This window comes from Populus euphratica, unplaced genomic scaffold (assembly GCF_000495115.2).
Source record: "Populus euphratica unplaced genomic scaffold, PopEup_1.0 scaffold244.1, whole genome shotgun sequence".
NCBI lineage: Eukaryota > Viridiplantae > Streptophyta > Magnoliopsida > Malpighiales > Salicaceae > Populus > Populus euphratica.
In genome coordinates, this window is record NW_011500125.1 from 292,430 (window position 1) to 320,248 (window position 27,819).

Genomic DNA, 27,819 nt, shown 5'->3' on the forward strand with positions numbered 1-27,819 from the left:
TATGGTTTTTTCACGGTGGAGAAATATTGTTCACATACTCAATGTTTATTGTGTACTCATTTTTTATTTTTATTAATTCATTTTGGTTTTTAAAATTTTATCTTTGACAAATTGATCCAGATTAAACACTAATTGCTTTGGATTTCTTAAAAAATGATGAAATTGGAAGAAGAGAAACCAAAATGAAAAGAGTGTTAAAAAATATATGGCTTTCTAAATTTTTGATGAAAAATACACTTACATCCTCAATTTTTAAAAATAATATAATTTAGATCCCTTAAAATTTAGATATTAATTTTGATATAAAAATTCATTTATATTATTTTTTGGTTCAAGGTTAGCAAGAAGAGAGAGATCATTGAATTTTATCAATGAAAGAGAAAGTCATTCTTCACAATGTTTCTAACAATTGAAATTGTTTTTTCTTGATATTTACAGGTTCTATGCAATTAAAAGGGGTTGGTGGTGGTTATTTGAAGCTTCAATTTTGCTTGAAAAAACATATCTAAATAATCTAACTTGGTTTGATTTCATGATTTTTAACTGTTTGTTTAGGTTTTTCAAGTTAATGGTTTGGTTTGTAATTGTTCAAAGCATGGTTATTAAACCTAGCCTAGAGGTTGACCTGGTCAAAAGGTCGGGTCCTGAATCAACTAAGATTAACATGGAAAAATTAAAAAAATAAAATAAAATTTTAATATTTCATATAAAATTTTTTTTAAAAAAAACTCATGTGAATATTAACTATACATGTTGTAAATATTGAAGTTTAAAAGAATACTTTAAAAAGTTTTTTATCCTATAATGAAAAAAACAAAAAAAATTCTTGTGAATATAGAATATATATATTAAATGACTTCAAATTTCACATTGAAAAAATAACTTCATAGAGTATATATATTAAAGAGCTTCAAATCTCACATTAAAAAGATATTATGTTATCTTTTTAAGTTGAAGTATTTAAACCAAAATATTTTTTATCCCACATTGAAAAAACAACTTCTTTTTTTTGTTAATATAGAATATATATACTAAAGTGTTTCAAATTTCACATTGAAAAAATAACTTCTTTATTGAGAACATTGAGTATGTATAAAAGGCTTTAAATCCCACATTGAAAAAATAATTTTTTTTCTTGGAAATATAGAATATATACTAAAGGGTTTCAAATTTCATATTGAAAAAATATAATTTTTTTCTTGTGAACATAAAATATATATACTAAAGGGCTTTAAATCCTATATTGAAAAAATATTTTGTTATTCTTTTAAGTTGAAGTATTTAAACTAAAATATTTTTTATCCTATATTAAAAAAAATATAACTTTTTTCTTTTGAACATAAAGTATATGTCAAAAGAGCTTCAAATCTCACGTTAAAAAAAAAAACTTTTTTCTTTGAAATATAAAGTGTATATATTAAAAGGTTTTAAATCTCACATTAGAAAAATACTATTTTATCCTTTTATGTTGAAGTATTTTTAAAAAAATTTATTCCACATTGAAAAAACTTTTTTTTTTCTTGTAAATATAGAGTATATATACGAAGGGCTTCAAATTCTCTATTGTAAAAATAATTTTTTTCTTCAGAATATAGAATATATATACTAAAGCGTTTCAAATTCCATATTAAAAAAATAAAATATTTTTGTAATATTTATATAGTGAACTTGAAAAAGTGATAATGACTAACTAAAAAAATATGAAAAAAATGGGTATAGAAGGAAAACCACATTTGAAAAAAAAAATCGAGTCTCATGCGGGTCTCTCGGGTCATGGGTCAACCCATTAGGTTGATTGGGTTTTAACAAACCTAGACCAGTCCAGCCACCAAGCCAAGCCGAGTTTAATATAAGTGGTTCTAAAGGTGTTGATGAGGTTTTTTTTTTTAAAAAATAAAAAGCTTAAAAATTAGGTTTTTAAAGCAAAAGAAACATTATACTGATTTTCCAACCAACACAACGATGGCTGAAATCTAGGTTTGTAGATGATACATCATTTACCTATTTTTTATTTGAGAAAAATAAAGGTGGACAAACACTTTAAAAAATTAAAATCATGTGTCTAGACTCATTTTTGTTTTTTCTTTCATATTTTTGTACTTTCTTTCTTTTAAAAGATACTTGTTTAAACATCTAAGAGTCCTTAAATTTATCAAAGGAGATTTTTTACAAGTACTAGTCATTAGCCACCTTGGCTTACCATGCATCAAGAATCAACCACTTGCCATCATGGTTAAGAATAATGAATCAGAATGCTAAAACTAAGAGATTAATTGATTATCCAGTACATAAGCCTTGCTCCTAAGCTATTTGAGTTTTTTTGATACCTTATCAATTTTTAAAATAATAAATGCTAAGGGCTACTGGACAAGTTTTAGAAATTATATGGGCAAACGCTTATAAAATAAAAGAGAGAAATTTAAAATTTTAAACTAACAAGAGTTATTATAAACATTTAGAAAAGATTAAAGAAGTCAAGTTTTTCTATTCACTTTAATATATCTTTACCCTTATATAGTACCTATAAGGATTTGATGATCTTTTGATAGGAAAGGTGTGAGGGATATCGGTTCATGCCATGTTGATATAAATAAGATCCTTTTTATGAAGTGAATATGCCTAAATGTGTGTGAACATTTAATGGATGTTGATAGATTAATGTGTTTTATATATGATTTTTTTTTCTTCTAAAATTCATATTTAAAAGAATAGAAAACAAAATGGTGACCCAACATCCCTAGCTTAAATACACTTTAAACCCAACTATATGTGGGTCTGACAAATTCTAGAACTGACATTCTAAGACTCAACATCTCGCCAAACCTAAATAGATGTAAAATTGAGGATATTTCAAGGCTCTATATTGAACCACAAGACTCCACTTGTTTATTTTATTTTATGACCCTTAACATAAAATGCTAAGATTAATGATACTCTTCTCTCTACACCTCTAGATGTACAAAAGTTTCCAAAAGATCCTACCACTTATCCAATATTAATAATATATAAGAGATATTTATCCTTCATTAATTATGTGAAATAGATATTTACTTCATTTTTAATACATATGTCAAAGATATTTTTCTTTATTAATGCTATCAAGACAAGATGACACTTCAACTCCTCATCTTCACAAAATGACTAAACTTATTGGCTATAAAAACCTTATGAATTCTTTAATGAAAAAGATTCATAATCTTTATTTTTTACTACATATTTATTTTTAGAGTTTCTCTTTAATATATTATTGTTTTTTTATATAAAAAATACATACTTAGATATCAAAGAGTCCTCAAATCCACTAAATATAACTTTTGGCAAGTACCAACCATCTTGATTTACGAGGCACTAAGCACTAGACACAAGTCACAAGCTATATTAGCTAGAAAAAATGAACTTATGGGTTAAATATTTGTTTATTTGTGTAAACTTTTTATGAATTGTTTCTCAAGTTTATTATTTTTTTTAATAAATTAGAGTCAAAATTATTGACTCATTATTTCTTTGTTTTTGTTTTTCATATAAAATTTCCTTTTAGAATTATGATGAAAAACAATACTTATGATAGTAAGAATTATAAAAAACTAGATGTTTTAGTAAGACAAAGGGATTTTGATTAAACAAATACTTTTTTTTTAATTCTTATTTCAAATTATTATGATTGTTTTGTATTTATCTTGATTACTTTGAGTTTTATGCAACAAACAACATAACTAGGTGGTGGTCAAGTGGTAAGGACTTGAGATCAAGGAGTTTGCTCCCTCTGTGGTTTCAAGTTCGAGTCCTTGATTGCTCATATGATGGCCACTTGAGGCTTACATGGTCGTTAACTTCAGGGCCCGTGGGATTAGTCGTGGTGCGCGCAAGCTGGCCCGGACACCCACGTTAATCTAAAAAAAGAAATTATGTTTTAATTTTCTCATATTTCCTATTTATATTTTTTTAATATATTAATGTCAAAATTATCACTTCATTATTTTATTTTTTTATTAAAATCTGATTTTAAGATTATAGTAAGTTGTTATTTAAAAAACAATATTTTGGTAAAGACATTTCTGTCCTACGCAAATACAACGAGCGCAACCCCAAGGATCTGTTCAGTGCAATTTTGTAGCTATGCAGAAGGATCCTTCGTTTGTAACATTGGGAAATTTCTGAGAATTTGGAAGCAGAGAGCAGCATCTATGGTGGAAATAATGTGTGGTTGCCCAGAAATTACAACATTTCTAAAACCACTCTTTGATGCACCCACCCCTCTATAGAGATTATGAATAGTTCAGTGTCTTTACTCTTACAAATTTTCTAATTAAGCACTCTGTTTCTATTTTTTCCAAACACATAATCTTATTGAAAACTAGAAGCCTTCGACTATATATTTCAATTAAATTTTTTTCTTTTCTATTTTTTTTTTATTTTTTAATATTAGAAATTAAACTTTATAACTTATTTTAATTTATTTTTTAAGAGGAATTATAGTCTTATGACTTGGTACGTGAATTGACAAGTTAATCTGAGTGGATCTGAATCGATCTAATAAATTATCATTTTAATATTTATAAAAAAATTTCATCTTAAATATTTATTTTAAGTAAAATTATATTTTTACCGGTCATTTATGTTACTATTAAACTCATTGAATTGATCGAGTCACGTCAAATTAAACATTATATAATTTATTTTATTTTTTTACTAGAAAAAACATTAATAATGCTTATATTTCTTTTATATTAATTTTTTTATTCAATCTGCAGCGTGCTGTGAACCAACGATCTAAGTGGTTAATAAATGGTGAGGTTTCAAGTTAAAACAACCGGGTTGATCTGAATAGGTGAGTTTTGGTCCCCAAATGATGCTTTTCAGTCACCTTTTCATAAACTAATCTACTGGTCCTCAAACTTTATTTCAATCACTTTAACCTTTAACTCTTGAAATCCAACAATTTCCCACATGACCTTTATTTACTTGTTAATGTAAAGAAAATTCATGCTTTGAAATGAACTGTCTGCGTGCTGCTTTCTTGAAAGACGATAAACAAGTGCTTCGAAATTGCATGCTTAACTTCGCTTGTTTAAAAAAAGAAAGGAAGAAAGAAAGAAAGTCTTGATAAGATCCCTCTGTTGGCCACTGGCATCCCAGCTTCCTAGAAATTTCTTCCAAACAAGCTCACATGGCCTTGACGTCAAACGGCAGATTGTTCTTGAGACCTTCTAGCTAGACTACACTAAATGATTGTGTGTGAGAAGAACTGGGCTCTGCCTAGCTCCTATAAGTCTATACATTTGGTCCTTTTGTACTGTGACTCAGAGCAATCACGTTTCTGCAATGGCTTTTATTCTGAATCTTGGAGATATATTAATTTCTTGCCACTCCCCACCTCCAGAGAACCTTCACAGGGATGATTCCTGGCATCTGCCTAGGCAAAATTTCTTGTAAGAACACGTACAAGGGCATCCACGCAGGAGAAAGAGAGAAGGGAAACTTTGTCTAGCATTTAGTACATTAAATGGTCAATTCTTGTTCTTATTCAAACTCGATATCGCTAGGTCACTATCAGTAGGGTCATGCATCCATAGACAAGGAATAGGATTCGTTAAGTTTTGCAATTAATGTGCAACGTATCGTGGCCCTGGATTCTTTTATTGGACGGTGAAGATTGCTGGGTCTATCAATTTAACTTTTCTCTGTAATGAAAAGTAAACCAAACTCTGTTATACGTGGAGAATTATTCAATGGTGGCTCCCATTTAGAACACACCAATTTCCTTGTGCTTTCCAACTCCATTCTTAAAATTTTGATGATCTTATCAAAGCCCATCATGCTTATATGCAACTCCAATTCTTCATCTTCAAGAACAAGCCATCATCTTTTGATCTAATACTAAGCCCTTTTGCCTGTAGTGGTCGATATGGACTTGGATTGTGAAAAATATAGGAAACGAAGAAAAACCACGGTTGAAGATGATCCACAAACAACTGGAATGGAGCTTCTACCACGGGAGATTGCTCATGATATACTTTCAAGATTACCCATCACATCTTTGATGCAATTCAAGTGTGTATGCCGAGCTTGGCGTGCCTTGGTGCAGGATCCTCAGCTTGTAGATTTATATTTGTCTTGCTCAACTCAGGATACCGATCATCCTTGCCTAATCCTTCACTGCGACTTTCCCATCAGAAACAATCTCTATTTTGTGGATTTTGCTGCTCACGAGGAAGAAAAGGAGAAGGTGAAGAGAATTCCGGCACCCTTTTCCTCTATGATGCCAGAATTTGAAGTGGTAGGCTCCTGTAACGGTTTACTGTGCCTATCTGACTCATTGTACAATGATTCTCTTTATATCTATAATCCTTTCACAGGCTGCTATAAAGAGCTGCCAAAATCCTTGCAGTATCCTGATCAAGAAGTGGTTTCTGGGTTTGGTTTCAATCCCAAGACTAAAGAATACAAGGTAATCAGAATCGTGTATTACAGGAATGGGCATGGTGGCTACCCTCGGTCACGTAGAATCATTTATCCACTATCGGAAGTCCAGATTTTAACGCTAGGCTGCCCTGAATGGCGAAGTCTAGGCAAAGTATCATACCGGCTAGTTCGCCGGGCTTCAGGGGCCCTGGTTAATGGAAGGCTTCATTGGATTAGCCGCCCGTGTAGAAATAAGCCCGCCCGCAGGCTGGTCTCATTCGACTTGACCGATGAGCAATTCCGAGAAGTCCCGAAACCGGACTGCGGTGGCCTAAATAGGTGCAACTATCACCTAGTGGTTCTGAGGGGTTGCCTCTCTGCTGCTGTTTATTGCAATTATGGAAGATTGGAGATTTGGGTCATGAAGGAGTACAATGTGAAGGAGTCTTGGGTTAAAGAATACAACATCGGGGCTTACATGCCCAAGAGCTTGAAACAAAATCAGGACCGACAGCTAAAGATATGGAAAAATAGTTCTAATGGAAGGGTTGTTGGAGCTCTATGTGTCTTGAAGAATGGTGAAATCCTGCTGGAGTATAAGAACAGAGTTCTGGTTTCTTATGACCCGAAGAACGGAAAGTTCAAGGACATTGAGCTACAAGGGGCACCAAATTGGTTTCAAACAGTAGTTCATGTGGGCAGCCTGAATTGGATCGATACTCCCAGTGATGCATACAACCGAGGATCGGATACTTCTCCATATGTGAGTTGATTACTCCCTGCTCTGCAACAGAATCCTGTTTCTGTGTTAATTATCTGCTTCATCATCAGGTTATGATCAAATCTTACATGCTTGGAGACTTCAGATAACAATTTCTATTTGTGAATATATGAATATTGAATATAAATATCGGATCAGTCACAACACAAACGAATATTCATTCAATTCCAAGGTTCAATAATCCTCTTGAATTTGCTAGATGATTATCAACAAGGACCGGACCACTCATCGTATCATCGGAAATTACTTACTGCAAGGTTTTGCAGGCTAAATCTTGCCGAGAGAAATTAGAAATCATGCTTGAATGGCTAAATCCTGCTAGTTGTCTTTGCCAAACTTTGACTGGTTCAGACTAACTAAATAAAATCCTGTTTACAAAGCTAGATCGGCCGAGCACTATCTCGTTTTTTCTTTTGTTGAATCGAGATTATAAAAATAGGAGGAGGTTAGGCAAGAAAAATGGTACTTGAAACAGCCTCTTAATTATCAGCTACCTAGAAAGGGGCACCAGAACTCGGCTAATTTTTCAACAGGCACCAACCCACCATCAACATAACAACTATATACTAACATAAAAACAATGTTGAAAATTGAACTCATGCTTCTTTACCAAACATTCGATGTATATGGGAAAGAAGCCTTTATCTAAGAGTAGGTCACCCAAAACATCCCTCCGTTGTCCCATAGAAAAAATAGCAGCACCCATGATGAAAGATTCCCTTTGAACAGATTTCTTGCCTTGAAGATTTGCCGATACGAAAACTTGCAAAGTAGTCTGCTTTTTGATGACCTTTTTCCTTGTTTCGACCATCAAACCAATACCACCCTCGTATCCTATGCCTAATGCCTTTTATTTTGTCTTCATCAATCTTTGATATGAAATTATACTCTTGAGAGAAAAGCTCGACAAGTAGCAAAACTTGACCAGTGGAAAATCTCCCACCAGGTATAATTTCTTTTACATATTTCCTTCACCACAGCCCCCACCTCCCTTCCAGGCGTGTGTGCAACGCATGGATGACTGATCCATGCTTTCAATGAATGACAGCAATTTCTCTCATCTTTATGGACATGACTGGGACGTTTTATATTTTCTTTGGTAAAAGAGGGCCCTGAGGCCAAAGAAAGAAGCAGGTTAAAAGCAACATTGACAGGAACATGGCAACCCCAGTAGAGTAGAGAGAAAATGCACTGCAATGGTAGCTCTCAAGCCTTGATTACACAACAAACCTGCTCATTGATTCCCTTTACGATAAGTAAGACAGACTGATCAACAATTGAAAAGCATAGGACTTGACTTACTCATGTTAATTGTTTCTGCAAACTTTAATAAAAACAAACCCCAACACATATAAAAAACTTCGAAATTCTCGTCTATATCATTATCAGAATGATTAAGTGTATAAAAAGGAAACTATTTACCCCAACAGGTAGATTAGTGATGCAACCTTGGATCTCATGTTTATGACATCAGCTCAACACTTCTCAATATCCTCTCTTGATAACCACAAAATTTAAGATATTTTCTCTATATTCAAAGGTTTAGAGCTGAGATTGTGCTCACTAAAAGTGGTTGATCTCCAAACTAAGAATAATGATCTCTCTCCCCTTGTTCCTAGATTCAACTCTCACTGTCAATCCTAACTACTTCACTAGAAGTCACAGGAAACTTCTCTCCATTCCTATTTATCTTCTTATTTTCCTCTCAGCAAATCCTTAAGTTCGTTAAAAAAAAATTAAATGGTGATTTGCAGTGTAGGCTGGCAGGGTCCGACCACTGCAAAAAATAAAAAGTTCCTCGCTTTCGCGTAAGCAGTTTAAAAATTAGTTTTGGCCCTCTCTAAAAAAACAATTTCTAATCTTAATCCCCTCGAAAAATAATCTAGCTCAACCCCCAGCGATATGCCTTCAACTCTAATCATGTTTCAATACGAGTGGCTCTACACGAGTTTCTTGTCACTCCATCATGTCCTCATGGTTTTTAGGAACCATGTTTCATGCAACATTATACATGTTAATCCATTTCTTTTATATATAGTACAACTTGATATGAAACATCAAAGCCATGCAGAGAGGAACCATGTCGAAGGGTTGGGGGGGCATGGGTGCCAAACTTTGAAAACAAATGCATTTTATTCCTAAACTTTTGAAAAATTTTAATTATACCATTTAATTTAAAGTTCATTTTATATAGAAAATACAGGTTTTGCAATACAAAAATCATAAATCATCCAATTGGCACCCCAATCCTAAATTTCTCGTTCCAAGTATACGGCAGCACCATGAATCAATGAACTCCATTTCTGTCCATATGAGCATTGGACCTAGAGAAAACTGTTTGTGAGCTAATCATACCATCCAGTGATATACAGAAGGAATAGAAATGTCTTTTTGATAATTTGCAAGGCAGATTGTTGGATGAGAAAGAAAACAAAACTAGCCTGTCAAAAGCAAAACATGAAACAACTATTCTTGGCGAAAGACGAGTTGGAATTTATCAAGCTTGTGTGCCTTGCGCTAGTATACACCAACATGATTGCAGGGAGATTTCTTTACCGGAGTTGTCGAAACAGATTCTTTGAGAAATAAGAGAAGATATTGTCCATGTAACTTTCGTATAGCTTTTTCAGTACACGATGCTCTAACCCTGACCACCACGGTCTTGTCTTAGACGCTCTAACACTTGTTTTTCACCAATGAGAAGCTCTACCAATCCTTCCAAGTGAAAAAGAATATATTAGGGGAACGAAAATGACAAAGAAACAGGTTGAATTTATTTTTAAGGGACCCCTTTACTTGCCAAGAAAAAGAAAAATGATGTTATGTTCACATGCATATTTTTATCAGCTAAGATTCATTGGTTAATGGGAAACCACCTACCAAAAACAAAAGAGATGGTAAGCAAGCTGGCGTAACATAACACAAGCAGTGCGACAACACCAATGTTTACAAGCAATTGATAATGGCAGGCAGATCATTAGCTTAAGAACAGTTGCCAAGTATCCAGATCACATAGCATGACAGAACAGGAAATGGATTTTCATAAAATAAGTAAATGAAAAGAAGAGATTCATTATTACCATTTGTATAATCACGACAGTCGTGATGGCCAACCCTCAAATCCGTTCTCCAGTCACTGTTAAATTTAGTTGCAACATCTACAGCATCTAACTTCGAGGATCCAACAAACCAACATTTTCTTCTCGGTAGCTTTGACAACTTCCGCACAAGAACAACTCCTGTAAAAATGGTTAGAGAACATCATACACAGAAAGTAGGAGAGAACTTTGTTCAATAACGTGCACGGCCAAAATCATTATAACCATATAGTAGCTTTTAACTATACATCATAGTAGTGCTAGCTGAAAAGGATATTAAGTTGATCTTTTCATGTTGAAATGACAACAAAATTGTGACTCAGTAAATAATAAAAGATTATTATGCGCATAATAAATGAATTTTGCACTATTTTTCACGGCAAGTATTCATATATTAGAAACATCACATCAAGAACTTTGTTCACTGATTTGGAATGTAATGGACTCATCTAGGCCAAGATACCCCGTAGCGTCCAAAACAATAGAGTTTATGCATGATGGAAATCTGACAAAATTTAATCAAACATTTGTTTGAAGGGAAAAAGGTTTACAAACAATAGCAACCCTCACCTGGTATTGCTCTACCTGATAGAACTGAAAGTGCAGTGTAGATATTTTCAGGATCTTTTGGCTGAAAATCAAAAACAATAGCCTACAATACAAATAATTGAACTTCAGTGTTAGATTTCAGCTTCTAAATATTAATGCAACCCCTAATACAGCATAAGAGCAATGGCGTGCTGCCTTGATTAGACATGAATAACGAGATTTTCGTTTCGTATGGATAACATGAATTTGCAATTCATTCCATGAATAACAAATATTCTTTCTGTTGTTGGCCTTAATAGCTTAAGAATTTGACAAAAAAATCAAATAGATTAATATGAGGTACACTGGTAATTAACAATCTACCACCGAAAAAAATTATTCCCATCATCTACAAGAATGTTAAGCATATATTGGACCAACCCAAAAATGGGGGGAATGAATTTCAAGGCCCGGAAAACAGAGGAGTAAGAACGAACTAGAGAATCAAGAACCTGAGAATTTTGAGGAGGTGGTAAATTGGGTTTGATGATAACCACAAAGTGCTGCAAGTCCCAGAGGTTGAGAGAGTAAGCAGTAGACATAAGCAGCTGAGCGGGTCCTTTTGTGGCTCTTAGTGGCGTTGCTGCCACATACACTTCATCTTTGCCTCTTGCTAGTACTGTAGCTTTAGCTAACGAAGCAGCCATGTTTTTCTCCTGGAAGAGCAGGAACAGATACCATTCACCGGTATTATATTCCTTTTGGGACGTGATAGAATGACATAATGAATACGTGGCTAATAGAAAAAATAAGAGTAAATTATTTATGAAGGATTTATAGAAATTTGGGAACCTGATTGATAATAAATTTATAGATTTGGAATATAATCGATAAATTTACATATAGTTTTTGAACTAAATTTACATATAGGTTTTTTAATGATATAAAAATAAAAAAAATAAAATAACTAATGGATTGTAATAAATTACCCATCAAATGAGTTATTCATCATGTTTTTGGGCTTAATCAACTAGAATCTAATATTAATATACACCATAATCTAAAATTATAACTTTCAAGAAATTTATTATTATGACCAGCCTTATTTGTTTATATATAAACTATTAGTATGTTATCTAATTTTTATATTAATAATTATATTTTATTTTTTACATCAATGGTTATTTCTTATCAAATTTATATTTTTAATGAATATCTTTTTTTCTCATCAATTGTTTTCAATATCAATCTTTTCACTAATAGCACAATAAAACATAACAACTAATATGCCTTAAAAAAACATCAATTATACTTCATGCCATCATTACTCCACTCTCCATTAGATTAGTATCAACTCTCCATGATTAACCTCATATAATCAATATCTATAAATATATCAAGTCACTAAATAAATAAAAGAGTTTATTTATAAGGCCATAGACCAATAATAATAATCACATATATACTCTCTTATATTCTTCACTTTCCTCTACATTATTTTTTTCTCCACTTATATTTATTAGCTTAAGCATTAAAGGATTTTTTTTATATCAATAGAAAAAAAAATTAGGAAAATAATAATGGTTGTGGTCTAGTTATCGATTGACTTGTCAACTAGTAACTGAGTCTAGTAATTTTTTCAACTTACAAACTAGTAGCCAACTTCAATTACCTTAGTTAGCTCATAAAACAACTAAAAAAAGGCTCAAGGTCTAATTTAATGTTTTTCTTAATCTTTCTTTCTAAAATACCATTTTGATTACTTTTTAATTTTAAAAATTTAAAAGGTTGTTTATTAGTTTTCTAAAAAGTAATAGTGATTTTAAAGAATTAACAATTATAGACTATTGAGAAACTAAGTTAAGGTTTTGAAAATTAAATTAACTAAGTTATTATATAAAAAAATATAGTAAAATATTATATACTATCACTCTTTGCAAATTTGGAATTCTCCCCTCCCTAGAATTTTATTTTTCCTTAATGTAGATAGGATAAAAATTGTTTTCATTTGTTGCTAGCTAATTCTTCCTTGATATATATATATATATATAAAGGTGATGTGTGAGGATGTAATGGCTCTATTAGCTATGAAAACATTAAATATAAGTAATATATTGAATCTTGATAAAGTTTATCAAAAATCTCAATGGATTTGGATCTTTCTATAACTGGTGTATGGATTGGAAATTAGACTACTAGACTCAAACTTTATAAGCATTTGTAAAACAAGTTCTTTATTATGTTTAATGACTTTTTAATAGGAGGAATGAAACATTTGAGGTTCAAGAAAGGAATGTGAGGTCCTTTCTTAAACTTTTTTACCTAATGGCTCATGGATTTTTATATAGTCATACGACATATTAACTTACTTAAAGAAAAGACTGGTAATTCATTATTAAGTGAGGATGATGACATCATATGGGTGATCTCTAGGTATAGGTATGTTATAACACCATTATACAGGCTCTATTAAAATAAAAAATTATGTAACCATTTAATGAACATACATTTTATTCATGTAGTTAGAGATGATTAAACCATGTTTGACTAGGAAGTAGTGCACCTTGGATATAGTAGTTAAATTTGAGGGCATAAGTTTTATTTGAAAGGATGTGTGGTTGATCCAACAAGGAAAGGGAATGCAAGTTAGGGTCCATCATGGAGAAGGAAATAGGACAATCTTGTAAGGAGATAATGTTGGTTGAGTTATATCCTATAAAGAGGTTATGCGAACCTCATGATTACATGATCATGTAACTCATAAAAGAATTCAAAATCAACCCAAAAAAAGTAGAATATCAAAGTTTGAAATCCCGACCCAAAGGTAAGTATTAGAAAAACAACTCGAACCTAAAAATAACTATGTACTTAAGAACCTAAAGTATGATCTTTGATAAATCAATGTATGATCTTTGTCTCTGCAAAGAAAGGTTGTATGTAACATACAAATCAAAGAAAAAGTCTTGTTTAGTTAAATTATCATAGCTTCCAAAACTGCATTCATAAAAGCAATATAGAGTCCCCTCTAAATAAATCTAACGGACTCTTTTTAGGTTGCAAGTAAATGAATCCTATCTAATAATCAACTAACACAAGTTTATTATTAAAATAAACTCTAAAACAAAATTTAATGCGCCAAAACAAATCTAATTTAGAATAAATGTAACGATCCCATTTTTTTCTAGACAAAAAAAATCCTTGATTATAGAGATATTTGAATTTTTTTTACAAGAATGCTAGCCTATTTCAAATTAATAGGTGCTTTATTGCAATTTCTATAAAAATTCTAACAAAGTTTCCCTTATAATAGGATATCTTAAGTTATTGATTTAAAATTATTTCACTTCTATACACATCCAGTTTTTTTAATCCAATCATCCTAGATGATAATCCACATCAATCATTAACCATTAATTTCAATTCACCTCAATAACACCTCCAAATGATGCGAACCTTGTGATCACATGGTCACGCAACCCACACGCAAAGATACCAATTCCCGGAAAGCCAAGTAAATCAGGTTTGATAGGAGTGTGACACAAAGATAACTTGTACCTAGGCACCAGCACTATTGAAAACAGAAACCCCCACCCAACGAATATTGATTCGCGAACGAGAAGTATAAGGATGACGCCACGAAGCTAGTTGTTCTTCAATAAGTCGTTTTCAGTTCTTTAGAGAACCAAGGAAGGGAGATTATCCTACCAACACACAATAACTGCAGCAAAGAAGTTTTATTAATCTGAAAATTACGTCACCTTTACATGTTTGGGTTATGCCTTTATTTATACTGAATTTGAACTTAAAGAAACCCTAATGGACCTCCCTTAGGTGGACTTATATGTAGCCCACTTACAATTGACCCAAATAAGTAATAATAACCCAAAAACTAAGAAGAAAATACTAAAAATACTAAAAATCCGAAAATACCATCCTAAATAAGCTAGAATCAGATTTGTCACCCTTAAGAAGTCCTAAACAAAATTGGAAAAATCTGATTTGGAAAATTTGTGTTGCTGCCCCCTTTGATGTCCTTGATTAGCTTGGAATTCCTTGTTTAACTTGGACAAATAAGAAAACAAATTTCCTCCTTTGTTGCTGATTTAATTACTTTCCTTCCTAAGTGAGGAAAAGCATTAAATAGTCCTCCCCTCTTTAGGAATAAGATTTGGCACAGCACAAGGACTCATACTCTCACGAATGTACCCCTTCATCATCAACTCATCTACTTGCCTTTGAAGCTCCTTCGTCTCCTCGGGGTTGCTTCTATAGGTTGGACGGTTAGGAATTGAAGCTCCGGGCACAAGATCAATTTGATGTTCAATCCCCCTTAATGGTGGTAATCCATTAGGGATGTCTTCAGGGAATACATCATCAAACTCCTGCATCAAAGAAACAACCACACTAGGAATAGCAGAATCAAGATTGTTAGTGTTAAAATAAGCCTCCTTATACACAAGTAAGATCATTGGCTTATTAGTAAAAAATGCAGATCTGATTTGAGATCCTTTTGCATAAAAATTAGGTTGTTTCTTTAATTTTTCCACACTATTATCATCACACAAGCTTACTTTCTTCACTCCTCGGTTTTTACCTCCACTCTCAACCGGTTTAATTAATGATTTAGGTTTAGCCGAATCTGATGGTTTTCTCTCACCATTGTCCTCACGTGAATTTTCACTCTTCCCATTCTCACATTCCTTTTTTAATTTGATTTGATCATCATACACTTGTTTCGGAGAAAGAGGTACAAGAGTGATGGTTTTACCATCCTTTACAATAGTGAACCTATTTCTGAACCCATCATGAATCGCTTTCCGATCAAACTGCCATGGACGCCCCAAAAGTAAGTGACTAGCATGCATCGGGACGACATCACATAAAATCTCATCAGAATACTTCCCAATAGCAAACGCAATCAAAACCTGCTTAGTAACCCTCACTTCACCACATTCATTCAACCATTGCAATCTATAAGGCCTAGGATGCTTAATACAACTCAGATTCATTTTCTTCACAAGTGTATCACTAGCAACATTAGCACAACTACCTCCATCAATTATCATGCTACATACCTTGTTTTGGATGTGACATCGAGTGTGAAATATATTTTCCCGTTGCTGATCTACATCATCTTCTTTGATTTGCATGTTCAGCGCACGTCTTATAACCAAAGCCTCCCCCTCAACAGGGTATGCAATCTCCTCATCGCTACAATCCATCAAAGGTGGCATCTCTTCACTTTCAGATTTCTCACTTTCAGATTCAACATCCCCATTATCTCTTATAAGCATAACTCTTCGGTTTGGACACTGAGATGCAATGTGCCCCTTCCCTAAACATTTAAAGCATTTAATATCTCTATCACGAGTAGGTTGAGATTCAGATTTACCTTTTCCATCCGTATAAGTATTCTTTTTGGCCTTAGGTGGTTCAGCCTTTGCATAAGGCTTTAGTTGGACAGCCCCCTCTCTTTTTAAATTCAGCCTCCATGTTGAGGAAGATGAAGCCGAATTGGTCTAAAAACGTGTACTGCCCCTTCTCTTTATTTGTCTCTCTACCTTCGTTGCCATATGGACCATGTCTTCCAATTCCACACAGTGTTGTAATTCTACAACATTTGCAATGTCCCTATTCAGTCCATTTAGAAACCTAGCCATAGTAGCTTCCCGATCCTCAATCACGTTGGCCCGAATCATGGCAATCTCCATTTCCTTGAAATACTCATCCACGGACCTAGAACCCTGATTCAAACCCTGCAATTTCATATACAAATCTCTATAATAGTGGTTAGGCACAAATCGCCTTCTCATCAACACTTTCATCTCCTCCCACGACGCTATCGGCCTCTCTCCACTCCGTCTTCTACTAGTAACATTCTGATCCCACCAAATCAGTGCATAATCCATGAATTCGATGACTACCAATTTCACTTTCTTCGCCTCCGAATAGTTATGGCAATCAAAAATCCAATCCACCTTTTTTTCCCACTCCAAATATGCCTCGGGATCGTTTTTACCTTGAAAAGAAGGTATTTTCAGTTTGATAGCATCCAAATCACCATCTAAATCAGCATGTCCCCCAACACTACGGAAATTTTCCCTTTGGCCGAATTGGCCCCTAGTTCTATTCCCATAATCCCTTCGGTTTCTAGGCTGCCAAAAACCTTCCCGGTAATCTATGGCCTCATCATCAAAAACACCATCACCGATATCACCAACGGCCTCCTCAAAATCCTCACAATCAGCCCACGTTGTTGGCCTGTTGGCCCTACTGCTATTGTTTGCTTTCGGTTCCACCCCAAGCTTCACATTTTGGGTGCTCGTACCAGCCTCGTTACCACGTTTCTCCACCCTATCAAGTCTGTCGCACACATTTCCCATCACAAAATTCATCCTCTCCATCATTTGTGTCATGGCTTGCATTTGAAATGTAAGTTCTCCCTCGGGATGGGGCGGTGTACTGTTTTGATCTGACATGATAGTACCTGCAAAAAGTTGTTAGTGGTAAAAGAAAATTTATCCTCACGTCACTCGTGTTTCGCTCAAACACTCTTAATATCCTCACACGCTCACACCTCTCGTCTCACCTTCTTGCGGTTCTTGCGAAACTGAAACCAACACCAAGTAGAACCAACTTGGCAGCGCTATCCAAATATATATATGACTCAAGAAGCAATGAAAAAACTAGAAAACAAGCAAAACGAAACTGCGATGATAGTCTCGTGAGTAGCAAGCGAGTCTATCCGAAATATGAACGAAATTGAAGACGCGAATAAAAACAGAAACAAAAAATATGCAAAATCATTAAAAAAACACCCAAATATGTTGGATATGATGAAAATAAACTGCAAGAAACGAAATCAACAAAAAGCAAGCGAATTTTGAAACGGTGACGCAAGACAGACTCGTTTACGACAAGTTAAGTCTGAATCTGGAATCTAAAGTAAATAATGTTCAATTGAGTTAAAATTTCAGATATAGTGCGATATCAACCCTAATAGACAGAATATAAGGTTTGAGCAATTTATGACAACGTTTGATATACTGACGTAAAAACGTTATGAATCAGACCTGAATAGACCCGAATTTGAAACCCAAAGCAAATGATATGCAATTGACCCCAAATTTGATATGTAATGCGATTAGGACCCCAGTAATTCGAATTTAAAATTTGAGCTAATTCCGAGTTGATTTGATCCAATTGTCCCTTGTTTAGTTTTCTGCGGCAGAATCTAATAAACGTCTTTTTGAACAATTTTTCTTTTCTTTTCTCTTTTCTCTCTCTTTTTTTATGTTACTGATATATTTTGAACAATAACAGGATGAAATAACAAATTTTTTTTTCCTTTTTATATGCCGCAAATTCAAGGAGAAGAAGAAATTGGATACTAAGGAATTTTTTGCGGAATTAACAAGAAACGAAAATTTCAGGAGGATATAACCTGATTAATGGAGCCAAGCTCTGATACCAAATGATGCGAACCTCGTGATCACATGGTCACGCAACCCACACGCAAAGATGCCAATTCCTGGAAAGCCAAGTAAATCAGGTTTGATAGGAGTGTGACACAAAGATAACTTGTACCTAGACAAAGTACACCTTCGTGTATTATCTTACCTCTTAACCAACAAGCTTTCAATTTGAAACCGGGCATGATTCAACTTCTTCCCACATTTCATGGTATGGATTCTGAAAATCCATACATACACATTAAAGACTTTGAAGAGGTATGTAATACTTTTATTGATAGAACATGCACCGAGGAAACCATTCGGCTTAAATTGTTCCCATTCTCTCTAAAGGATAAAGCCAAGCTTTGGCTAAACTCCTTGCGTCCTAGGTCTATAGGTACATGGAGAGAAATGCAAGCTGAAGTTTTGAAAAAATACTTCCCCACTCATAGGACAGCAGCTTTACAACGTCAAATGATGAATTTTTCTTGTAGTCCAAATGAGTCATTTCACCAAGCTTGGGAAAGGTTCAAAGACTTGTTAAATGCATGCCCTCATCATGGTTTTGAGATGTGGAGGTTAGTGAGTTTCTTTTATGACTCTCTTACCGCAGATTTTAAAAAGCTAGTGTCAACCATGTGTAATAGTGAGTTTTATGACAAAGAACCAAGTGAGGCCTTTGATTTTTTTGATCAATTGGCTGAAAACACAAAGCAATGGGAGACTTCTCTCCCAGTTCATGTTGAGTCTAGAAACACCATTTCTCATTCAAGTGGGAAGTTTCAATTGAAAGAGACTGATGACCTCAATGCTAGATTAGCCTCATTGGCTAGGAAAGTAGAGTCTCTTGAGATTAAAAAAGTGCATGTTATAAGTGAACAACAAGAGGAAAGTTGTGTTGTTTGTGAGAGCAAAGGGCATAGGACAACTGAGTGTCCTACCATTCCAGCCTTCAAGGAAGTGCTATATGGCCAAACTTCTGATTCAAGTAATGTTAGAAAGCCATTTCCAAACCATGTAGGCAATCCCTACTCTAAGACCTATAATCCTAGATGGAGGAACCACCCAAATTTTGGATGGAGAAATGAGGGCTCTTCAGTACCTCAAACATTTCAACCTCCACCCCAACCATTTCATGCTCCCACACATAACACATACCAACCACCTCATAAGAGATCCTTAGAGGATACTCTTGAACAATTCATGCAAACACAAGGAGGAATCAACAACCAAGTTTACAAATTCCAAGACCAAACCAATAGGACCTTAGATGACATTCGAAGTCAACTAACTAAGTTGACTCAATCACTAAGCAATCAAGAGAAGGGAAAAATCCCAGCTCAACCAATGCCCAATCCTAGAGGTCAGGTACACGAGTGAATCCTCACCTAGTGAACCTTCAAACCATGAACAAGTCCAAGCCATCACTATCCTTAGAAGTGGAAAGATTGTTGACAAAGGTGTAGGTTTTAGGATTCCTAAAGGTATTATAGAGGAGAAATCTAGGGAAAGTGAAGAGGGAATCAAAACACAAGTGACAAATGAGAGTTTGAGTGACAAAGAAGGTGAGATAAATGAGAAAGAGATGAGTGAGAAAGGAGATGATTCAAGAAAAATTGGAGTCAAAATGAGTGATTTAGAATTTGTTCCTAGAGCACCATTTCCACAAAGGTTAGGGAAACCTAAACAAGATCTTATGAACTCAGAAATCTATGAATTGTTCAAACAAGTGAAAGTCAATATTCCACTCCTTGATGCAATTAAACAAGTTCCATCTTATGCAAAGTTTCTTAAGGATTTATGCACAGTCAAAAGGAGATTGAATGTGAAAGAAAGAGCTTTTCTAACTGAACATGCTAGTGCCATCATCTAGTTTAAGACCCCTCCCAAATACAAAGATCCTGGTTGTCCTACCATTTCATGCATTATTGGAAGTCATAAGATAGATCAAGCTTTGTTGGATTTAGGAGCAAGTGTGAATTTAATACCCTACACTATTTACGAACAATTAGGTTTAGGAGAAATCAAGCCTACTCGAATCACCCTTCAATTAGCTGATAGGTCAATCAACATTCCTAGGGGTATCGTTGAGCATGTGTTGGTCCAAGTAGATAAATTCTACTTTCCTGTTGATTTTGTAGTGTTAGACACCGCACCAATTCAAGGTTCTAATGCCCCCATCCCAATCATCTTAGGGAGACCTTTCCTAGCTACATCCAATGCCTTAATTAACTGTAGGAATGGGGTGATGAAATTGTCTTTTGGGAATATGACTGTGGAGATGAACATATTCAATGTCTCCAAACAAATCGGGGAACATGAGGACATTAGAGAGGTAGATTTCATCCAAACAGTTTGTCAAGAACACTTTGAAAGGACATTAGAGAGGAGCTTAAATGAATTAATTCAGAAAATTCAACGTCGGAATTCAGAACAAAGAATTGAAGAGACATTTAGTTGAAGATTGAAGCAAATCTTGGTTCAAATAAGTGCTCCAAATTTGTCCCAAAAATCAATTCTATTCCAATTCTAGAAAAGAATATCATATGATTTATTTCAAGCCCAAACTTGCCTTATGTTGTGTGCAAACTTCAACCATTAAACACTCAAGGTTTCAATGTCAATCTTAGCCCAAATAATAAGTACATTTGTATACTTATTTGATGCTCAAATTCAGCCCAAAAATCAGCCCCAAATCAGCCCTAAATCAACCCCAAAATCAACCCCAAATCAACCCAAACACAATCCATGATCTTACATGTCCACACAACAAATAACAATTGATTTATTTTGGGTAATCCATTGATCCAAGAAGGCAAGCACATGGATGGAAAGCTGGAGGGGATATTTTAACATTATTTTGGGTCAAACAGAAGAAGGAGACACCTCATAAATGAGGAAGAAAAACGTGCACCAAAGTAGTTGTAAAGTTGTCTTGATTTGATTTTTCAGAACACCTTTCGGTGTTTTGCCCATAACTTTTGACTCAGGTGTCCAAATGAGCTCTTCTTTAATGATCTGGAAAGGCCATAGAATTGCCTATAAATATGTCTCTAATAGACTTCTCGAAACAAAGCTTCTAAGAGGGTCGAATTTCCGTCCAAAGTTAGAGTCAGATTTGTGTCCGAATGTTTTCTGAAATTGTATTGTGTTCTTCTTTATAGATTTCGGTTCTTTAGTTTTTTTTTTTTTGGTAAGTTGACGTATATATTAAAGGAAAACGATACAAAGATTATAAGGGGCATACCCCAGATTTACAATGAGAACAGAAACGTAAAACAAGAGATGGCTACATGCTAGCCACCGAACTGAAAACTCAAGACCTAACTTGATTCGTTAGGGAAACCAATACAACCAGTTAAATATCAAATGAAGAATCTATGTTATTAACCCTCCAGGCTCGTTGGATTCTTTTATTTTCATTTGTTGGTAGAACGTTCCTCATCAAATCCAGCTTATCACGGATGATACATTCAATTTGATGAAAGACCAAATTCTGAGTTCTAGATATTCCAGCAAAGGTCCTTGCATTCCTTTCTTGCCAGATATAATACACTGTAGCTGCAAAACTGAGTTTACGAGAAAAATTGACGAAACTTTTACCATGCCAAGTGACAGTGGCCCATCGAATCCATTCATCCCATCCTTTTGTCATTCTTGGAATGTTGTATCTGTCACAAACATCCCACCAGATCGCTTTAGTATAGGAGCATTCAAAGAACAAGTGGTTGTGATCTTCGTTGTTGCGGAGACAGAGTGAGCATCTATTGGGACCATGTATACCAAATCGATGAAGTCTATCTTGAGTTATGAGTTTCTGTTGGACAGCCACCCAAAGAAGAAACGAGTGTCTTGGAACAGCATTCTTGAACCACACAATGTCATGCCATTCGACCATCGTATGATGAAATCTTAGTTGTTCCCAAGCTATTTTGATCGAGAATCTGTGATTTGGTGAATCCAGCCAAACAATCTCATCATTTTGCCCTATCATTGGTTTAGAATTGGAAGGAATAGCTTCTACAATGGGGTGCCAGCCAATAGCGTGAGTGGTAGGAATTTTCCATTCTGAGTTATGAATCAGCATATTCACCTTCGCGTTCTTTTCCATACCTGAATCATAGATGAATCTATCGCCGTCAGAATCTGCGAGCGGGCTGTGAGGATGCCAATTGTCAAACCATAGAGAAGTTGTCCTGCCATCCCCTATGATGTACTTCATCTTTGGCCATGCTAAGGATCTGAGCTTTAGAATCTTTCTCCATGCCCAAGAGCAATTCTGTGGCGTCTTGATTGTCCAGAAATTCCTACCTCGCAACAGATTACATCTCATCCAAGTAGACTAGATTGAGCCATCTGAGTCATTGCACAGGTTCCAAATGTGTTTCAACAAAGCAATCTTGTTCCATTCTGTTATCCTCTTTATTCCTAGCCCCCCCTCCTTTTTTGGAAGACATACCTGATCCCAAGCCACTTTAGCCCCAGTAGTTCTCATATCTGAACCTGACCAAAGAAAGGATCTCATAATTTGCTCCACACTTTTTATGACTTGCCCAGGTAAGAGGAAGAGAGATGCCCAATAGACCTGGATGGAAAATAAAACTGAATTAATCAGTTGTACTCGTCCTGCATACGAGAGTGTTCTACAAGTCCAATGTCGAACTTTAGAGGTGATTCGATCCACGAGACCCTTACAATAAACAGCCTTTAGTCTGGACGAGATAAGAGGCACTCCCAAATATTTCATAGGGAGCTCCCCCTCTGCAAACCCAAGAACATGAATAATCTCTTCCCTCTCAGCATTTAACACACCGCTTAAGAAGATGTCACTTTTATTTGGATTTGGATACAGACCTGATAGATCTTGAAACTTTGTGAGCACAGTTTTGATCATACGAATTGAGTTTACATCTCCTTTGCTAAAAATCATCAAGTCGTCAGCAAAACAAAGATGAGAAATGTTATCCTTCTTGCATCTCCAGTGGAACTTGAAATTTTGGTTGGCACTCATCTTGCAGAATAGCCCCGAAAGGATTTCCATACATAGGACAAACAAATATGGAGAAAGTGGATCCCCTTGTCGAAGCCCTCTCCCCCCTTGAAAATAACCTGCAAGCTCACCATTGACGTTGATAGAGAATTGACATGATGTAACACAAACCATAATCCAATCAATGACTGTTCTAGGGAATCCCATTTTTCTTAACATAGCGTCAACGAAATCCCACCGAACCGAGTCATAAGCCTTCATCAGATCTACTTTCATAGCACAACGGGCAGGTCCCGTAGATTTATGATAGCCTTTCATTAGTTCCTGAGACAAAAGAATGTTGTCGCTGATTCTCCGTCCAGAGATAAAAGCAGTCTGATACGGCCCTACTAAGGATGGCAAAACAGCTGTGATTCTCCCAGCTAGAATCTTAGCGATGCATTTGTACACGGTATTGCAGCAAGATATAGGACGAAAATCTGTCAACCTCGTAGGATTGGCAACTTTAGGAATAAGGGAAATTGATGTAGCATTCATTTCTTTAAGCATTCTCCGAGTCTGAAAGAAGGAGCTAACAGCATTGATTACATCCTCCCCAACTATGTGCCACATTCTTTTGAAGAAACCTGCGTTAAATCCATCCGGACCAGGGGCTTTGTTGTTCTTCAAACTAAACATAGCATGCTTAATCTCCTCCCTTGTTACATCTTGTGCTAATACATGTTGTTGCGTTGAAGACAGTTTCAAGTTAATTGCCGATTCCATCTCTTCCTCATTCAGAACCCTAGGCATCTGTTCCACTCTTAACACACGCTGGAAGTACGCAATGACTTCTGATTTAACTGCCTCATATCCTTCGACAACCTCTCCATCCTCCTTTGTAAGTGAAAGAAGTTTATTTCTATGCTGTCTTCCATTTACTGATTTGTGAAAGTAGCCAGTATTCTGATCCCCCAAGCTAAGCCACTGTATCCTTGACTTTTGTTTGAAAAAACTCTCTTCGGCCTTGACGATAGAAGCGTAGTTACGTACAGCATCCCTTTCTCGCATGCACAAAGTTGGATTCCCATGTGCTGTATGGAGAGCCTGTTGAGCCTTATCCATTTCATCTTTCGCATCTTGGACTCTATCTGAAATGTTGGAGAAGTGAGTCATATTGAAAAGTTTCAATTCCCGTTTTAGTTTTCTTAGCTTGCAACACAGCTGATACATTGGACAACCCCCTGAATTGTGTTCCCATACTTTCCTCACCAAGGGCATGAACTCGTCATGGTCCATCCACATATCAAAGAATCTGAATGGTTTCTTTATATTCTGATAATCACCAGTAACCTTTACCACCATAGGAGAATGGTCTGACATACCCGATGGTAAAAATCTCGCTTCTAAAAAGGGGAAGTTCAGATTCCATTTCTCATTGACAAGCACTCTATCTAGTTTCCGTATAATCAGATTCTCAGGACATTGGTTCGACCAAGTATAATGCAGGCCTGAATATCGAAGATCATCCACTTTCGCTTCTTGAATACATGTTTCCAATCTGTCCATATGACCAGCCCACGAAGTAGACCCTCCTAACCTGTCTGATTGGTAGCGGATAACATTAAAGTCGCCCATAAGAATCCATGGGCTGGACTCCCATCCATCACTACGACTCACTATATCAGACCATAATGCCTCACGTAAGGAAGCGTTATTGTCTCCGTATATAATTGAAGCATTGAAACAGATATTGGTAGCTAATATAGTGACAGAAACATGAATAGCCTGGTCTGACATTCCGAGGACATCAACCTTCACCACATCAGCATTCCAACAAACCCAAATACGACCACGACAAGAGAAATCATAATTATACAAGAAGGACCAATTACGCAGAAGAAGTTGAGAAACATTATATTTATTCTCGTCTCTAACCCGAGTTTCAACCAAACCGAAAAGAGTCATCCTCTCTTGATGGATGAGCTGACGCAATGCTGAATGCTTTATGGGATCATTCAAACCTCTTACATTCCAACATCCAATAATCATAAGAAAATAGAGAGGAGTACAAACAGCAACACAAAGATTACCTCGACGTGCCCCCAGGCGAGGAGACAGATTTCTTATTCTTCTTTGAAGAGTTTTTCGAACCCTTTTTCTTTTTCTCTAGAGAGTCTCTAGCCTTAATAGCCAACTGATTAACAGTTTCCCTTTCGGTGGAATTCAGAGTTTGTGGGCTTGTCAGGATTGGTGACGTCAACTCCTTATCAGTTCGTTCCCCATCTGTATCACCTCCCATTGCGTCAATATCTACATTCAGCTCATGACTATTAACGAAAAGAACCTGGTTCACCGTCGCACAATCAGATGTATTGGAGATGGCTAAACTTTGATCTGAAGCAGTACTTGTACCCCCCTGCTCCTGCTTCATGTCTCCTTGTGAACTCTTCAAAACAAGAGGAGATGTAGGATTTTCATCTTCATAACAATCAGCATTGCTCACATCTGATGCAGCCTTCTCATTGATATTACAATCAGAAATATTTGTACCAGATGTCGAACAACCATTCTCATTACAGTTACGCACTTTAGATGCCAAAGTGCCATTCTCACCACTCACAGAACCCTTATTTCGTTTAGCAACTACCTGCCATTGAAACTGATTCTGCTGTTTATCCGCAGATTTAGAGTTCGCAGCTCCTAGTTTCCTCTTACCCTCTGCCTCCATTGTAAGATTTGCACCGTTATTAGTAGCACATATCGCTGTCGTGTGTCCAAAGACATTACAATTATTGCACTTTGATGGTATCCATTCGTAATCAGCTGAAATTGTTATGAATAATCCATTGGGACAGCGAAGGTCGTATTCCTTAACCAGCATCTTCGTAGCATCAATCTCAACACAAACTCTTGCGTAGCTAAGCCTTTGACTGGAAATAGTTTTAAATTGATCATGAACTAATTTTTCAATAAAGTCCACTTCCTATAAATCATTATTATCTTCAGGTTGCTTGCAAATGTTGAAAATACTCATCTCCAATGTCATGTTTTCAAATGATAACTTCATCAATCCATTCCTATAATTAATAAATGCATTAGAAGTTGCAGGAAATGGACGTCCTAAAATAACAGAAATTAAATTACATGCTTCAACAATTTATATATCCAGGACAATAAACTCCATAGGATAAATAAATTTATCAACTTGTACTAACACATCTTTAACTATTTCTCTAGGCACTTTTACAAATATATCAGCAAGTAATAGAGTTACAGAAGTTGGATTTAACTCACCTAGATTGAGACTTGGAAAGATTGAATATGGAAGTAAATTCACATTAGCTTCGAGATCCAGTAAAGCTCTTTCAATTTTATGTTCTCCAATAAAGCATGAAATTGTAGGACAACCAGGGTCTTTATATTTCAAAGCATTATTGTTCTGAAGAATGACACTTACTTATTTGGCTAAAAAGACTTTCTTTTTTCACATTCAGTTTTCTCTTTACAATGCACAGATCTTTAAAAATTTAGCATAAGAAGGTACTTGTTTAATAGCATCTAACAAAGGTATATTGATCCAAATGTTGGGATAGGTATCGAGACTTGCTTAGTACTTGCCCTCATCATGGTTTTTAAACATGGAGATTGGTTCACATTTCTATTAAGGGTTAACACTTAGAGATAGGCAAATGGTTGAATTGATGTGCAATGGAACTTTTGAAGATAAAGACCCTGATGAAGCAATGGAGTACTTAGACTTGTTAGCTGAAAATGCTCAAAATTGGGACACCACGGGTACTTATGAGGCACCGAGTAAAACTCAACCTCATATATCTAGTGGAGGTATGTACAACCTTAGGGAAGGTCATGAACTTGAAGCCAAGTTTGCAAAATTCTCATGGATATGCACCTCCTTATGCTCCACCTCCTAGAAGAAATCTTAAGGAAACATTGCATGCATTCATTGAAAAGCAAGAGACAATCAATACTCAACTTGCTCAAAACATGACAGATTTTAAAGATACTCTTGCAAAATTAACATCTGCTCTCAGTTTCCAAGAGAAAGGTAAGTTTCCATCTCAACCACAACAAAATCCCAAGGGGCAATACAATGCAAATGCAAGCATTTCCGGAAGCCACCACATCGATCAAGTCAAATCAGTCACTACTCTTCGTAGTGATAAGGTTATTGAAAAACCCACTCTTGAACCTTGTGAGAAAGATGATGAGTCAAGCTCTGAGGGTAAGGAAGGGGTTGAATTTGATGATGAGTCAATCTCTGAGGGTAAGGAAGGGGTTGAATTTGAAAATTACAAAGAAACGACTGATTCCCCACCAATACTTTCATTTCCTCAAGCCATGACCAAATAAAGGAAAGTCAATCACAACTTTGAAATCTTTGAAACTTTCAAACAGGTAAGAATCAATATACCTTTGCTGGATGCTATTAAATAGGTTCCTTCCTATGCTAAATTTTTGAAAGATCTATGCACAGTGAAGAGGAAACTGAATGTGAAAAAGAAAGCCTTTCTAGCTGAACAAGTAAGTGCTATTCTTCAGAACAATAATGCTTTGAAATATAAA

At 35.3% G+C, this 27,819-nt stretch overlaps 2 protein-coding genes across 2 annotated transcripts; one reads left to right on the top strand and one right to left on the bottom strand.

The window, feature by feature from the left end:
- Nucleotides 1-5,695: 5,695 nt before the first annotated feature.
- Nucleotides 5,696-7,381, top strand: LOC105110234 (F-box protein At3g07870-like). Its single transcript, XM_011005214.1, has one exon. It carries the CDS (start codon nucleotides 5,906-5,908, stop codon nucleotides 7,172-7,174), a length of 1,269 nt encoding a protein of 422 aa, XP_011003516.1. The 5' UTR covers nucleotides 5,696-5,905; the 3' UTR covers nucleotides 7,175-7,381.
- A 1,974-nt stretch (nucleotides 7,382-9,355) lies between these two features.
- On the bottom strand, nucleotides 9,356-11,592 carry LOC105110235 (PTB domain engulfment adapter). Its single transcript, XM_011005215.1, has 4 exons — nucleotides 11,322-11,592; nucleotides 10,852-10,933; nucleotides 10,264-10,422; nucleotides 9,356-9,898 (listed from the first exon to the last, which is right to left on the bottom strand). The coding sequence occupies exons 1-4, from the start codon at nucleotides 11,514-11,516 to the stop codon at nucleotides 9,825-9,827; spliced, it is 510 nt and encodes a 169-aa protein (XP_011003517.1). The 5' UTR covers nucleotides 11,517-11,592; the 3' UTR covers nucleotides 9,356-9,824.
- Between the last annotated feature and the right edge of the window lie 16,227 nt (nucleotides 11,593-27,819).